General features: G+C 31.2%; 1 protein-coding gene across 1 annotated transcript; it reads right to left on the bottom strand.

Moving 5' to 3' along the window:
* Positions 1-3837: 3837 nt before the first annotated feature.
* On the bottom strand, positions 3838-16345 carry LOC125077355 (large neutral amino acids transporter small subunit 1). Its single transcript, XM_047689279.1, has 5 exons — positions 15518-16345; positions 11870-12088; positions 7838-8108; positions 6757-7081; positions 3838-4385 (listed from the first exon to the last, which is right to left on the bottom strand). The coding sequence occupies exons 1-5, from the start codon at positions 15795-15797 to the stop codon at positions 3993-3995; spliced, it is 1488 nt and encodes a 495-aa protein (XP_047545235.1). The 5' UTR covers positions 15798-16345; the 3' UTR covers positions 3838-3992.
* Between the last annotated feature and the right edge of the window lie 337 nt (positions 16346-16682).

The raw sequence follows: 16682 nt of genomic DNA, 5'->3' as shown, positions 1-16682 counted from the left end.
GGGTAAGATTGACATTTGATACTTCGTTAAACACGTAATCGTTGGTCCAGAGTCTGATCTTCCCGGCTGTATCAGATTGCCATTTCATCCGATTATGAGAGATACAGTGTAACTATGTTTGCGAACACATTGCTCTACTAAAATATCTCCTGCGCACAGGGGTTACTTTGATATCTTGGCTGCCCCAGGCTTATATAGAATATTGCCGCTCCTCTACTCCGTGTAAAGTACAAGAAGTGTCTTTAGATGCTTATTACCACTTTTATTTTAACTATTTATATGGGGTTTTTTGGAAGGTGTTATAGTCACAGAGTTCACAGAGGCCGGCCCCTAGATTTTCCCGCCCTAGGAATGGCACTACTCGGCCAATAGGAAACTAGCTAATACGCAAGAACCTATTTCTCTATAGGCCGGAAGATTATATAATATATAGAAGTTAATTAAAGTTAAAATAATTAATACATAGGTCATGTTTGGATGAGGAATGCTGCTCAACCCTTGAATAATAATTCTCACTTTCCAAGTGGAAATGAAGGAACCACTAATGCAAATTCAACTAACCTTAGTATATTTTATTTTACATGAAAACTGTAAGATTTAATATGAACTTCCTCTATACAAATTCAACAACTAAAGAAGAATATTTTTAACTGATGTTATGTATTAAAATGATAACGCAATCCCTTTAGGATTGGACACATAATATTCACGTTAAACATTATTACAACATCCTCGCGAAAAAGTAAATTTACTTATCAGTTAAATAAATATTTTGCTAAATTTTATGCCTGTGTATTACAGATGTAATATATAGCAATGACGATTTTACCGAATATATATATTCTAAAGAATTATATTCAATTTATCGAGATAAATTAATGATAACTATATTAAAGCTTATAGTAAACCTGAAAATAAATATTGAAATTTTCTTTTAGAGTAAATTAAACTAAAATATTTGGTCAACAGCTTATCTACCACCCGACCTTTGCGTGTTTTTCAATTTAAAAAAAGTTCTGATGTCAATTTCATTGACTGATACTAATACTGTTGTCCGTTCCGTAAAGGGTTACGATGTTTACACGACAGGTTTACTTTACAACGTGAACTCCGGAAGTGTTGAACAAATATTATTAAAAATATTTTTAGTGTAGTCGTCTACCAAAATAAATCAAATTTTAAAGTATTTTATGATATTTCTATTGATGTGTATGTAGCAAGGTAAGTGGCCATTTGTATGATTATGTGAACCAGCGATTTTCAGTTAAGATTTACGTGTTTTACACCAAAGCCCATATCAGCTGTTAAATCATGATTGAAATTATATTTTATATAATATCAACTATAATTGATGAAAAAATGTAACAATTTATTCATTTAAAATCGTTTTAATAGACATTTTCCAATAGCACGTTTCTTAGTTCCGTAGTGGTTATGAAACCTCAATTTCCTCGGCTGAAACACAATAGAGACGTCGTGGCCAAACTCCAGACGACTATAATGTTTCTTAAAGAAACATTTACGTGTCTGTTTCACGGTTCACTGAATTCGTACAGTTAAAATTGTTTACGTTCTATTCTATGAGCTGTCAAATGTTATCTTGTGACTTTGCTGGTATAAAGTACTGTTTATTTAAAAATTAAATCAGTGTCTATTAGGTATTTTACAACAGAACAAATAATAGTTTACATTGTAGTCAAGGCATGTTTTTAGAATGATATGATGTTAGGAAAAATAAATGTTTTTACCAGAATCAATACGAAGCATAAGTTATTATTCACGCATTATAGCACTATTAAGCCTCCTGATCCATTTCGGCCATGATACAAAGGAGACTATTTGCGCAGAATATATAGCTCTATTTTTGCTATTATAATCAAGTAACTTTTAAAAACGATTCGCTTTGCTCAGATAGAAGAATAGTCTGAGTCAACATTTTTATACCCTAATAAATGCGTATTACGTTACGATTATTGGTATTGTATGCGTTATTCGTAATCTTCTTCAGTAGAGATTCTCAGAGAATGTACTCCAAACTCACAGCATAACACAAGCGTGAAATATCAGAATGTCATATGCGATATAGGCAATAAAATTAAATAAATATAAAATTCATAGTACACGTATAAAAATGGCGTAGCAACATATGTCTGTAATATTGTTAACATTACACGAGTGTAATACGAAGTGAATTATTACAGAGTGGGCCCGATGGCATCTCTTCTATCGTAATGCGTATTTCTGCTCCAGAGATAGCACCGGTCTTAATGTGTGTTTTCCTTTCGAGACTAAACCCAATGTGTAGGACATTGGGTGTAGTCTTGAACTCTTGGAAGACTGTATTTGGCGCACCCGATCTAACGAACTAAAGTCATAACCTTCCTTGTTTTCCAACATAATGGAGTCCATAACCAACTTTCAGCTTCTGCTAAAGATAAAGATGAAGATTTACCAGTTGAATAGCGACCATTATTACGGCTTACCTGGCTCATCGATGGGCTGCAGCAGTTGAGTTCAAGGCGAAGGAATTAACAGTCAATGTAGATATAGGGTAAGTCTTCGATCGGTTATGATATAAAACACTTCTTTCGAAGCTCCTTTTCTATAGGGATCTCGGAAAATTAAGCAACTGGGTCACCAGGTTTTTAACAGATTTTAATTTGAGTACCACCAGGCTGCGTTCCATCTCTTACTATTATGCAGACGACATAATGTAGACACCTTATACACCGACTGCGCTAATATTCCTCGGGAACACGTCGAAGAGAATCGGATAAAGCTTGTTTCTGAAATCGAATCGGTGTTATGCAAAGCTGCGGACTGATGTCAACTATATTAGGTCCGATTCAATCAAAAAAATTCTCAAATTCCGCGTTGACCGGTCGTTCAGTTTCGAAGAAACGAAAGACGAAATAGAACTTTACGTGAATGCATCGCCTAAAACTCTACAAGGCGCAAAACCTGGCCTACATGAAGTTTGCTTTCATCTCTGTATAGGAATCCCCCAATACCAGCTTCTTCCATTTGACCGCATTTAACAAAATGCGACTCTAACTCTTAGCTGTTGGTTGAATATTAAATAATCATATAACCAAAATAAATAAGGCCAATTAAGCTAAATAGCGCCTTTGCGTTTATTAAAGCAAACACTTTTTTATGAAATTAAGCTAATTTATAAATCGAATGAATTTGTTTTTAAAATGTAGAGATGATTAAAAGTATCTAATATTGGTCTCATCCCGAAAAAGCGTCCACCAAAATGTATGAATTAGATAGAGTATAAAACGTGCATTGAATATTTCGGCGTTTATAATTTAGAATTAATATATGGGTTTAATAAAAGAAAAATTAAGTAGCGCGTTTTGAAGGCGGATATTTAAGTTCTCTCCAATTTTATTTTACTCTATCGAGTATTGACGCGATTCTTCAAATTTAACTCACTAACTTCAGCAGTCCCAACTAAGGATTGTGTATTGATTGTGAATTCAAATAAAATACATGTGTAAATTTCTTTATGTATATTATACTACTTATGACTACTTTATCGGGTACTTTATTTTATAGGATTTTCACATTTATCAGAAGTACAACTTTGTTTCTAAATCTAATTGCGTATTTTAATGTATTTTTTAAGTAAATGTGGACCTTATTGTCGCGGGATTAGATGTATATTCCGTTAGATAATGTTTATCATTATGTGTTTTGCAAGTGAAAACGTATAAAAGAATATAAAAATAGTAATTACCTCTGTAGGTGCGATGGTAAATGAATTCTACAGGAACTATTACATGTATGTTACATAAATAAAGGGCACAATGTATAAGAAATTTATTATAATTTGAAAGTCTATTACAAACTCAATCTTATTTTACAGGAATCATTTTAAGCTTAATAATTGACTAAACAGATCTAAACTTAATTATGCTCATAAGCGCACATTATATAGTATTAATAACGAAAGCACGTCACTCTTTAAGCTGAAGTCTTAACGATCATAAATCTTTCGAGTCTTCTGGTAGACATAGGAACATTTTGGAGCAGAAAACGTTGAAACTGTTGCATGCTTTCAGCAGCCAGCTCGGCCGGTCTTTCCATACAATGAACACCCAAAATACTGGAACACCGAGTGCTATGAAGGCCACACCGATCCCGACCTCCATAGGGTGAGTAAAACATGAGAAGACTACAAGGAATGTACAAATTATTAGGAATGCTATTGGTAGAAGGAGGTTGACGCGGATCGGTCGTTGCAGGTCAGCGCGAGTGTACCGCAACCACAAGAGTCCAGCCACTGAGCACAAGATGAATAGAGCTTCCACCGCAGTAACGTACACGATCAGAGACTCCACGTTGTTCGACAGCAAAAGCACGAGCGTCACAAGGCACTGTAAAGAAAAAAAATCTAATTAACATTTTTATATAAAATAAAATATTTTGTTAACTTGGATACCTTAGTAGGATCTTAAGAGACCTCGGTTTTTTACCACTTTAAAGACTTAATTCACCCAATTGCCCAAATAGTCAGACATTATTTAAAGATGCCCCAGGTAAAAGAGGTCGAGATGGTTTCGAGTGGTAAAAATATATGTTTTATAATTTTTATATGTACATTTTATTTTTGTTTGATATTTACTAGATGAACAATATGAATCCTACAGTTTAAGAAAAACTGTTTAATTTACTTTGTATTTGTGTGCTACCAGCTTTATGGTGTTTTTCGATGTCATGAATTTGATCAAATGTCAGGATTACCAATATTTTAATTTTAAAATATTTATGTAAAGTCTAGTCCTTTTTACGAAATAAGCCTAATGCAAAAATACGTGACGCAAACTGTCCAGACCAATATCCTAAATATCCTAATATCCAAAACGATATATTAATAGTAATTGTCTTACTTATATACACTTTTGAGCTACAGAGTCCCAATTATAGAGGTAAACAATAAAAATCTAACAAATGTTTGTTTCGATTAAAAACTCTAATTCTATTCCCAGTAAAAGAAATATTTCAATGCTTCTTAAGAATGAATAATTATCTATTGTATAAATAGATATGTTACACGTAATTTTACTCGTAAAATTAGTCAAATATATTGTGAAATAATAACGTTAACTTGAAACAAATTTAGAGCATCTTTAATTTCATTTAAATTTTAAATATTAATTTACTGAAATGGCCGACTGAATCAAAGACTTTACCTTATAATTCTCGTAATCTTAACTTTCGTCGTTTTTAATTAAAAAAATTATACGTCTGTTAAGAATGATTAATTTTATTTAAGTTTTTTTAAATATCCTTTAATGCTTGTATATCTGTCGAGTGTGTGTTGTGATTTTTAAAATCATTAAAATATTTCTAAAAAAACTGGTCTTGATCTGTAGACAGTAGACACATCAAGTCCGTAGGTATTTATTAATACTCTAATTTATTTAGATTATATACAAAAATCGTTACAATTTATGTCAAGGATAACAACTATGTCATGTGGTATAAATGAATTACATGTAAAAAAAAATCGCTTTCCATTTTTAAAATCGAATTTGTAATTTGCTACTATATTAATCTAAATTCTTTGCTTATGATTCTTTCTATTACAAAGCTGACATTGTACATACTGATAGTATTATCGTCATGGTTATTACAGATATTGTATTATGAACGTATCAAAGCGTTACTACTTAATGGAATGGGGAAAAAAAAATGTATTCTATGTTTTCTTATTAGTCCTGTCAAAATGGACATTTTAACTAACAATTATTCGCGTAGAGTTTAATTTTGGTACAACTTTTATGATAAGTATACTTTAAAAACCGTCTAATTGCGAGTCGGACTCGAGCACGGGTTCCGTGCCATTGACTAGGATGACAACAGTAGGTCCAAACATTTATTGATATCGAACAAAATAATCAAAATATGACGTTGTATGGGAGCTTAAATATTTATTTTATTTTGTTTTTAGTATTTGTTGTTATAGCGGCAACAGAAATACATAATTTGTGAAAATTTTAACTGTCTAGTTATCGCGTTTATTGAAATACAGCCTGGTGACAGACAGAAGGACCGACAGCGAATTCTTAGAAATATGGTCCGGTTTTTACCCTTTAGGTACGGAACCTTAAAAATGAAATATTAGAAACCCCCTTTAATCCAATGTCTGCCAAAGAATATTCGAAGTCGAAGGTGGATTTGATTAATTATGATCTTTATAATTTCATTAATCTTCTACTACTCTGTGTATCGCTACTCTGTGTGTCGATACTCTGTTGAAGAAAACGTCATAACAATTTTTCTCTTATCGTTAGTATTATAAAAACTTTGTTTCAACTAGTTGACGATATTAGTCATGCTACACCTACAATCTACATATATATGTATACAAGTTGTACTTAAGTAACTGTTCTGATTTTATTATTGCAAACACCTTCCACTATTTATTTTAGGTAATGTTTAGTAAAACAAGTAGTAAAAATATTTAGTGGCAGTTAATGACTCTTTCATGACATTTATAACATTTCAGAAAACCTTTCTATACTATTTAATAATTGAAAGTATTCTGATATATAACGAGTAAACTTTGTATCATTAAAAAAAGATTTATAAAAAAAATACAATTTATGTTTCACTGTTATCTGTCCCCTTTACCAACCATCAGGCTCAGGCTCCTAATTGTGGAGGGCCCCTCCATCGAGCCTGATGGTCAACAATCATGCTCAATTATTTGAAATGAAAACAAATATAAAATAAAAGACATACCATAAAAATAAGTGAAGGCACAGGTGTGAGACGCTTTATGTCGATGAGAGAAATCGCCAAAGGCAAATGTCCGTTCCTTGCTCCGACGAAGAATAGCCTTGAAGATGCATAAATAGCTCCATTGAGAGATCCGAAAGTACAGAGTGCCACGAAGAGAGGCATGATCCACGACATAACACCCAAGATTTTCTCACTAAATGTTACGGCCACCGCTTCAGAGGCGCGAATCTCATTATTTGTAAGTACAGCGAAATATGCAACGTTGGTTAGTGCGTAGACTAAGGTCACCACTGGCATGGATATGCAGATGGCACGTGGAAGGTTTCTGAAATTAAGGAACGTAAAATAAACATTTGTTTATAAATATGATTACTGTCTAATGTTTTACTGCTTACAGAGTAAAGTAAATGTGTAAGTAAATTTAGGTATTTAAAAATTAAACTCCAATAATAATTAAATAGATGACATTTCATTTGTTTACTTTTTGCTCTGGAAAAAATTTACCTAACTTACACCCTGCTCCTACGTTCTCACGCGGGCGGAGTCTTGTATTATTATAAATGAGAATAAATTTCATGACATATGTGTATATTATTTAATATAGAATGTAGTATTGTAATGTAATTTGTGTAAGTATAGAATGTTACTGCAAATATTTGTATGGAAAAATTGTATTATTTAATAAATAGACTGAAACTGAAAACTCAAATTAATAATTTAATTTAATAACAATAATTATTAAATAGTGCTGCAATATATTGCAACATTATTGAATAATGTACGGAATTTATCTAAGTAGTTTACAGCAGTAGAAATTGTCTATTGGAACATCTTAATATAATTAGATATGCGCTACAAGGCTAGTATCAGTAGTGTCTATGTCAGGTATGACTACAATAATAAGTATATAAGTATAGGGATATACAAGTCAAAACATTTAAGTAGTATTATACCTACTACGAGGTATCGTTCTTTGTAATGCAATTTTTCGTGTCTTAACTGTTTCCATGGTTTTGCAGATATATTTACGTGATAAATGTTTTGTTAAAAACCGATTAGCTTTTTAAAAGGTAAAACTCACTTGTACGGTTCCTTCAGTTCTTCCGTTACAAAATTCAAATAATTCCAGCCGGAATACGAGAAGAGGCCCGTATAAAAAGCGATAGCAATATTTCCTGGTTCAGTAATAGTTCCCTGCATCATGTTTTCAAGGTTCTCAGTGTGACCAGAGAATAAGTACCACAAGCTGGCGAAAAATGTTATTAGTAATGCTAATATTTTCGCCGCTGTAAACGAATCTTGGATACGAGTCACCCATTTCACGTTAAAGCAGTTAAGAGCTGTCAAAAAACCTGAAAAAAAGCTTTTATTATATAACCATAAAATGATTAATTATCACGAATTAATGAATGAATTCATTTATAACCAGTGTCCTTCGCAATGATAGAGGTTGATTTGATTCTAACGTTAACCATCATCCACATCCAAGTCGGTTCAGATTTTAAAGAAGTTCACATACATATATACAAGAACTCTAAAAACGTTACACTACATACATTACTTTTGGGCAGCCGTGGGAAAATTACCTCTCGTTTCAGGAGAAGTTTTGAACTTTATTCCATGACGCTGCTCCAATGCAGGTTGCTTAGACTTTGGATAGACATATGGCAGAATTTAACTCAATCATACAGGTGCTCACGATATTTTACTTCACCATTGAGCACGTGATGAAATATAAACGCAATTATGCATTTAAAAATTTATTGATAACTCTGGATTGAACGCGCAATCACCTCTTTTAACGGCTTTTATCAGTAGTTATTAATTAAAGATTATAATTTTATATTTGTTTAAAAAATGAGGAGAGGAAGAGGTCAACGATAATAAAATATTTTGAAAACATAGAGAGATATTTTAATTTATTAAGGAAAACCGTTATCAGAGAGTTCAGAAATTTTAATAATAAAGTGTTTTAATTTGTTTTTTTTGTATCTTATAAGATATTGTATATAAAATGTTTTAGCATACTAGTTTTTTGCAAAAGCTCTTTTATTAAAAAAAATATGTATATTATAGGACACTGACAGTAGATTTATCTTAAAAAAAGATTTGTCATCATTCGATTTACGCAGTTACACTAATTATTTTATATCATTTGGCCCCAAATTGCCTCGAGAGTTATTATTTATTGTCAATCAAGCTCATGCCCATTAAACCTATTATAAATTCTTCATTCATTGAAAAAAAAATCTATACACAAATAGACAAAGACAAAGCAGTAAAACTTTTTCCTTCCCTGTTCGTCAATCGATAACTTTTTTTTATATTATAAATAAACTTTTAATTAAATAAAATTGTTCTTCTCAAACTTTCAATAATGATTATGAACGAATTTTGATGACAAAGCGAACACTAGTAACAATAATTCCGTATTTTATTGTTTTTATTTTGTTAGAATAAGTTAATTATAATTATTATTATATAACGCGTCATAACTTAAAGTTGTCTTAGTATATTTCTATTTTGTTAAACAATAAATTGTTATATTTGCATAGACATTTAATTATAACATTTTTTAGCCCAAAATATTTGGTTGAAATTAATTTCGGTAAGTTAAATGTTATATAAAAGGAAAGTAACAATAAGAATAACTAATGATTGTATTTACTTACAGAGTTATAATTAATTTAAAAAGAATTATCATTCTTCTAATAAGTACATTTATACAAATAGAAATTATGTTTTAACTTACTAATAATAACTGTATAGGGTTGGAATAGTAATACGCCGATTTTTGCCTCTCTGTCGTAATTACTAATTTTACATTCAAAAGAAGAAGACATATTATAGTTTTTTGCTTTATAGAATAATTAATTTTGAATACCAATATTATTCACATAATAGATTGCATGAATTCGTGTACCATGGGCAGTCAAAATAAATATTTAGGTAGAGCGAAGTTTCACAGTTAAGGCACAGCTGGTTTAGAGGACAAATATAATCACAGCAAGTCATTACGGGCCCTTACGTTACCTACGATCGGATAATTTTGCACAGAGTACGTGTCAGTATGATGCGGGAGGAAACCGTCATTATCCTGTCAGGCACAATCAGTACTGCGCGCCACCACAACGACGGTATAAAGACGCGGATGGAGGCGACAAATAGATGCCCTGGCTTGTATTCATTCATTTTTATTGCATCGACACTGACACGATTTTTCTCGTGAGATTATGAATTATAGTTTTTTTGTAAAGGTATGTATATTAGTAGGGTTATCTAGAAATTAAAAAGTTTCATTTTTAACAACTACATAATAAGTAGTCAGTTAATTTATAATCAGCTATAATTTCATCTGTGATAATTAAGTAATTAATAGTATGTTTATCACAAACAAATAATTGTTTTTTTTTTATATATCAGCATGGCAAACGTAAAAAGGAATGCGGTAGGTATTATATTATAGGATCGAATAGGCCTTGCCCATAGGAAGGATACATTGATTTTAAGTAATCGGAAATATGGTATTAAGTTTATAACTACTGGTAGCATACAAATATTTTCACTGTTTCTATTAAAATAATCATTATGGTTGATAAACGTATGTATATTGTGACGCTCGCGTAAGTACAACTACTTTATTAAGAACATCCCGAAGGCAATTTCGAGCTCGAAGATTATAAATAGCCGGTATAGCTCTTTTTTGAAGAACGAATATAGTTTTAATGGCTGCATCGTTAATACGGCGTAATATTTCATGATATAGAAAATAATTATATTTAGATACTAATCCAATCGTATATCGTCACTATAAATTTTACTTATTTTTAAGAAATTTTAGTGTAACGTAAAAATAGATAATAGCGAGGTGATTTTTATTTTATTTTATTTAGGTGATAGTAAACTCTTAAATTATTTTTCACTGTAATTATTATTATTATGCAGTCATTTATACCTAAAGACAACATCAGTCGCATTAATATTATTAAAAATGTAAAACGACTATTGTAAATAATTATTTACGTTCCACGAAATAATTTTTATTAATACTTTTTACCAGTAAGAACATATCAAATATCGAAACTGTTTATTTGGTTATTCGAAACCAACGAAGAAAATAAATAACCGAAATGTTTAAAGCCAGTTGATATGAAAAAAGTGCAGTTTCTCATCGACATACGTTACAAGACTGTTCGTAATTTACTACCATTATATGTATGATTAAATTCTTCATAACGTCAAATGGACGTTCACCTCCACGCAATAAGACCTATTATACACTACCAAAAAGTCCTATCATTAATATACTGCGAGTATCTTCACTGGTTTAAACAGAAACGGTTGTTTTTAAATAACTGAAAGACCACGACGTTGCTGTGCAAAGAGATTATATTTATTTACGTACAAAAGAATAACGAGTTTCTGATTGATGATACGATGGGAACGTTTCGAGGAATAAATATGAATTTAATGAGCGCGTCATGTTTCCTACAAAGTTCTTAAGACAAGGGTCTTTAAATATTTTTGGAAGTACGAAACGCAACATGATTTATAAATTACTGAGCAATGTTTCCATGATGGAATTAAAAAAAAATAAAAGTATGTAATATGTCGAATACAATTTATGATACATTGTAACTTGAGCGAGGAATATTTCGACGTCCAATCTCATTGGAGACTACAAAATACATAGAATAAGTGCCCTTTAATATGAATAGGATATTTAATATTTATCCCCATTCTATATTCTCAAAGCCAGCAAATAGGTCAGCATTGCGTCATGATAGGATTTACTTCAGGGGCAAGATGAACAGCTTTATGTGTTTTGCGAGGCGCGGAAGTGCATCTTCTGAATTCTGCTACTGAAAAGTTTTTGACAGAATATCCAAACAACATTTTATTTGTTATACCCGGGGTTTGGTCACCAATATCCGTCTGCAGACTAGGCCTGCGAGCCAATCATGATTGATGAAATACTATATAATACTAAGAGAGGATAATGAAAAATCATAAGCATTATTACGTAGTTTACGCGTTAGTTCCTATAATAATAAAGTTCTAATATTATAATCAAATAGTTTCCTATATAAAAAATAAGAATTGTTGTAGTTACATGTAATAACAGCAGCTATAAGGCTCACAGCATCTGCAGGAGGTTCACAAACTGGCCATAGAGGCTTAAGTATGTTTTGAGCAAAAGTGAGTGCTGTGATGGCGTTGCCAGTGGGCACCAGGATGAACAGCGCCACCCACAGGTAGAGGAATGCTGGGAGATCTCCAAATGCCTCGCCAATGTAGGCATAGTCACCTCCTGATTTTGGAATCATTGTACCTGAAATTAATATTAAGATATAAACACATTTGCAACTTATTCTGTACATATGAACTTAAACAACACACGATTTTCATCAAGCTCGTCCAGTCTCCGTCGCTCAGAAAAAGTAATTACATCTTATGCGGTAATTTTCATTGGAAATGCGTTGGACAGTTAAGTTCAATAACCTCTCATAAAATTACATATTCCCTGTAACAGTTTACTTTTTTAAACGAGCCTAATTAAAAAATGTAGTAAGTTACTTCAGAAGAAATAGTGTTATGGAATTTAATCCAATCTATAAAGTAACGATAAATTCTATTAAATTAGATGCAATAAGTCACTGATTACTAACAAAACGATACAGTTTTAAAAATATGGTTTTTATTAAGATTTTTTAATCATAAAAAAAATTTACTCTTATAGTATTGTTAATAGTCCAATTAAGAATTTAAATATAATTATTAATCGAATTATGACAAAAATATGAAGCATAAAACTGGATAAGATGGCCTCGTACATTTTTATTCTATATAAATAGTGCCACAATATAAATACATAACATAAACATATGAAAGACGCTATTAAGAAAAAATATTAAATTAGTATTACAGTTTAATCATTGTATTCTCTACAAATAATTATCAAAGTTATCACAATAGAATATTACGATACCATATAACTTTTTTATTTATTTATTTACTAGTAAAATCTGTCTCGGTCTAGCAGTTTATTAGTTTACTCATAAGTAGCAAGTCTCTCCTTATAATGCTTGCATAGAAGCGAAGATTGATACTTTCTAGACTATAACAAAAACTTGAAGTCGCTGACATCGACAAACTAGCTAAATGATTATGGGCTGAATTCCTTTATTGACTCGTTTTTTAGTTTTAAAAAAGCACTTAATTTTTTTAAATATTATAATTCTTGTTATCAACTAACTTTATATATATTTTGTTTAACTTTTATACTACTTAAATTATAGTAATTTTGACTTTGTATTTAATTACCTTATTTATTTCATTAATTATGGTAATTAAATAATGATTTAATTAGCTATCTATTTATAAAAATAAATAAGGATATTTACATTACATAATGTTAAATAGGTCGTAAATGCCAAAGAGAAGACTTCCTAACTCTTAACCCAAATATATTATACAAATATCAATGGGCGCGGAAAAATCTACATCCGAGAATCTGTCCTTGTCGCATTCGAAACTTATCGCCGTAGACCTATATTATACTGGCTCTTCAGAAAAATCCGCCTCGGACTGTTTCATTGTTATGTTTTTTAATAACTAGTGTGGATACAAATAAAAAGTATAAAGACTTTAATGAATACAGAAAAATAAGATAGTAGTGACATGAACAGTTTCAACTTTTTCTTAAAAATAAAAATAGACTTGCTTGTGCAAAGAGAGTTCGACAGCGAGTTCAATATTCTCACTGCATTCGTAATGGACTGGGATACACGGATAAGAGCATAACCTAGAAGTGATAGCTTTAGCAGTTTGGCAATTTTTCATAGCACACCCTATATTCTAAAAGTGAGCTAGCGAAGTAGGTTTTATATTTTTAGATAAAGTAATATAATATGAGCATTCTTTCATACATGTATGTACACATCACTGAAGCGCAAAAAATCATACAGACGGAATCTATTTGAATAGAAATAAAAGTTTAATGAGATGAGTCATCATCGACACATTTTTAGAGCAGATTTTATCATCTTACAACAGCTGATATTGTTGAATTCATGTTTCTTACTTCATTTTTCCATGCAAAATTGAAGATAGGTAGGATGGTAGGATAACACAAATAAGTGAAAAGTTACATAGAGATCCTTTTATCTGCACTACAGGTTACTGCAGATAAAGAGAGGTCGTGTCAGGTCAAACGGCACTTCAACTTACGCGGGTAAATATAGTTATATATTGATATAATCATATAATTGTTTATATTTGAGATAATAATATTAAATTATTAAATATTTTTGTTCCAAGATCATTGCAGTTCGAAATTTAGATAATATAATTAATTGATAAAGAATATTAATGTCACAATCATTAAAATTTGACGTGTAGTTTTTTTTTTGTTGTAGATCGTATTTCAGTCTAATATAATAGTTTTCGTTAAGTTTGAAACAGAAATACGTGATAGTTAAATTATAAACATTAAAAGAAATCGTACAATTGTTCTAGCAATATTCGTTTAGTGACATTCGCAAGGCATCGTAAGGTTTATTTTACCTTTGACAATGTACTTACCTACATATATGTACTTATATAGTTATAATTTTTTTTTGCATTGTTAGTTTGTGTATATAGTTTTTACCGTTATTTAGATAAGCTATTGAAATTATTTCATTTTTTTTTTCATTTAAGGCTCGTACTACATTGAATATAGTCGGACGTAAAAGCTGCAATACGCTAAAAGTTACATTGAAAGTCGATAACTCGTTGCATAAACATCCGCAGACGCCAGTCAGCTTATTGATTCGCTGCCTACACTAAGCACAGGAAAGCACGTAAACTTTCTACGTTTTAAACTTTCAAACTTCATGATGTTCTATTATTATAATATACAAGTTTCGCTTTCGTTCGGCAAGCGTCAGTGTGATTAAAACTTTAGAGCGATACAAAATAGGCCAATGTTAAACGGTTTTAGCGGTTTTATGTCATCGTGTACATAGAAAATACACAAATTTAACTTTTTTTATATTTCTGGCCTATTTATTCTGGAATTTCGTAAAAAAAACTATTCTAGATTTAATAAAAAGACTAATTAAAAGTTAATAAATGTTTATTTTTTTGGTTATTACGATTTTCATACATATCTAATTAGTAATGACGGTAAGACACAGTAGAGTAACACAGATTCAGAAAGTTGTTATCAAAGAAAAGCAGGTCACGGTCTGAAAGAAATTTGAGAAGGCAACTTTTTAAGATAGATTTAATTTGTTTTTTTTTTTACACCTATACTAATACTACATCTTTTGATTGAAGTCCAGACACCATTATATTTCCTCGGATAACGCGTTGGAAATGAAACGTTTAAACTAATGAGTCTAAACGTTTCAAAAAATAATGGTGATACGTAATGACGTATGACCATTATTTTCCGCTTGACGAATATTGTGCTTATTTTAAGTCTTATTATCACTTTTATTTTAAATTTATAAAATAAGTTAAATATCATATCATATCATATCAGGCGGCAATTAATGAGTAAAATGTTAATGATTTTTAAATGCATACGCAAAGTATAATGAATAATTATAAACAATAAAAACAATGACTACAAAATCCACATTTTAGTTTTTAATCTGTATATAAATATTAATTAGTTAACTAAATAATAAACCAATTATGTTAATCAAACTTCTCGAGTAACTGATAAAAATCTTATTAGAAACGCACTTTCATGGCAAAACAAAACACTCACCTAATTCTGCATAACATAGAGCTCCAATCATCGACAGGAATCCAGACAGTATCCACACTATGAGCGCCATGCCCTTCGATCCTGCGTATTTCAAGGCCAAGCTGGGGGACACGAAGATACCAGACCCCACAATAACTCCCACAATTATTGCTACACCATTCAATAAACTTAATTCCTTTTTCAACCGTACCCCTCCATTTGAACCCTCTGTATTGTCACCACTTTCACCCACATCCATGGCCTTCGGAGTCAAACCTTCAGCTGCTGATACTTTCGTCATTTTCAATGTTTTATAAATATCAAACTTTGTCTTTGAATATTGAACCAAATTTTACACTTTATATTAAATGTTCAATGATATACACATGGTTTAAAAAATACATAATGGTGGCTCCTGTGGATATTCTGATCTTCCGTCATGCAAACATTGCATCACACTGCGTTAAGCTTCCGCGGGAAACACCACGTGCGATGTAAAACACCATTAAAACGGTCCTGTCCTGATAACAATGTGATCAAGTCGGTTGACCACTAAACAACTGCTGATAACACGCGCCGTAATATATGCACGCAATAATTATGCACAGAATGAAAATTTGAATAGGTTAAAATATTCAATTAAAAAATTATAGATCACACATTTTACTTGTATAGTATTATTTAATTATTAATTTTGAATAAATATATGTTTATTAAATTTTAAATATTTTTTTGTAGATAGTTGATCAGTCAATATTACGGGAAATTTATATGCCGGCAACGTTCGTAACTACGGTTCGAAGTGATACGAATGTACACACGTTCAACGCTCTCCGTCCCCACTTTACTATTCATTTTACTTCGTAAGTCAACCACGAGTCCGACAGTATAAATGAGTCAACATCAGAAACAGCGTATAATGAGGTATGTCCCGAGCATTATGGTCCTTATGGACATTATATATAAAGTATATTTTTCAATTTAAGCACCAACTCACGAAATCATTGCCAAGTTTGAACAACGGGTTTTGGCTGTCTCTTTCACGCCTGTCTTAACCACGTGTACGGTTGCCATATTTTGTAGAGTTATCCTTGAAGTCTCGAGTGGAGTCTTACATCCCATGTCATGATGAAATAACTGTTGCTTGTTGACATATAAAAGGATATGAACAATTGATTTATAATAT

The sequence above is a fragment of the Vanessa atalanta genome, chromosome 3 (assembly GCF_905147765.1).
Source record: "Vanessa atalanta chromosome 3, ilVanAtal1.2, whole genome shotgun sequence".
Taxonomy (NCBI): Eukaryota; Metazoa; Arthropoda; class Insecta; order Lepidoptera; family Nymphalidae; genus Vanessa; species Vanessa atalanta.
Note: the sequence above shows the minus strand (reverse complement) of the source record. Positions and strands in the feature narration are given on the sequence as shown.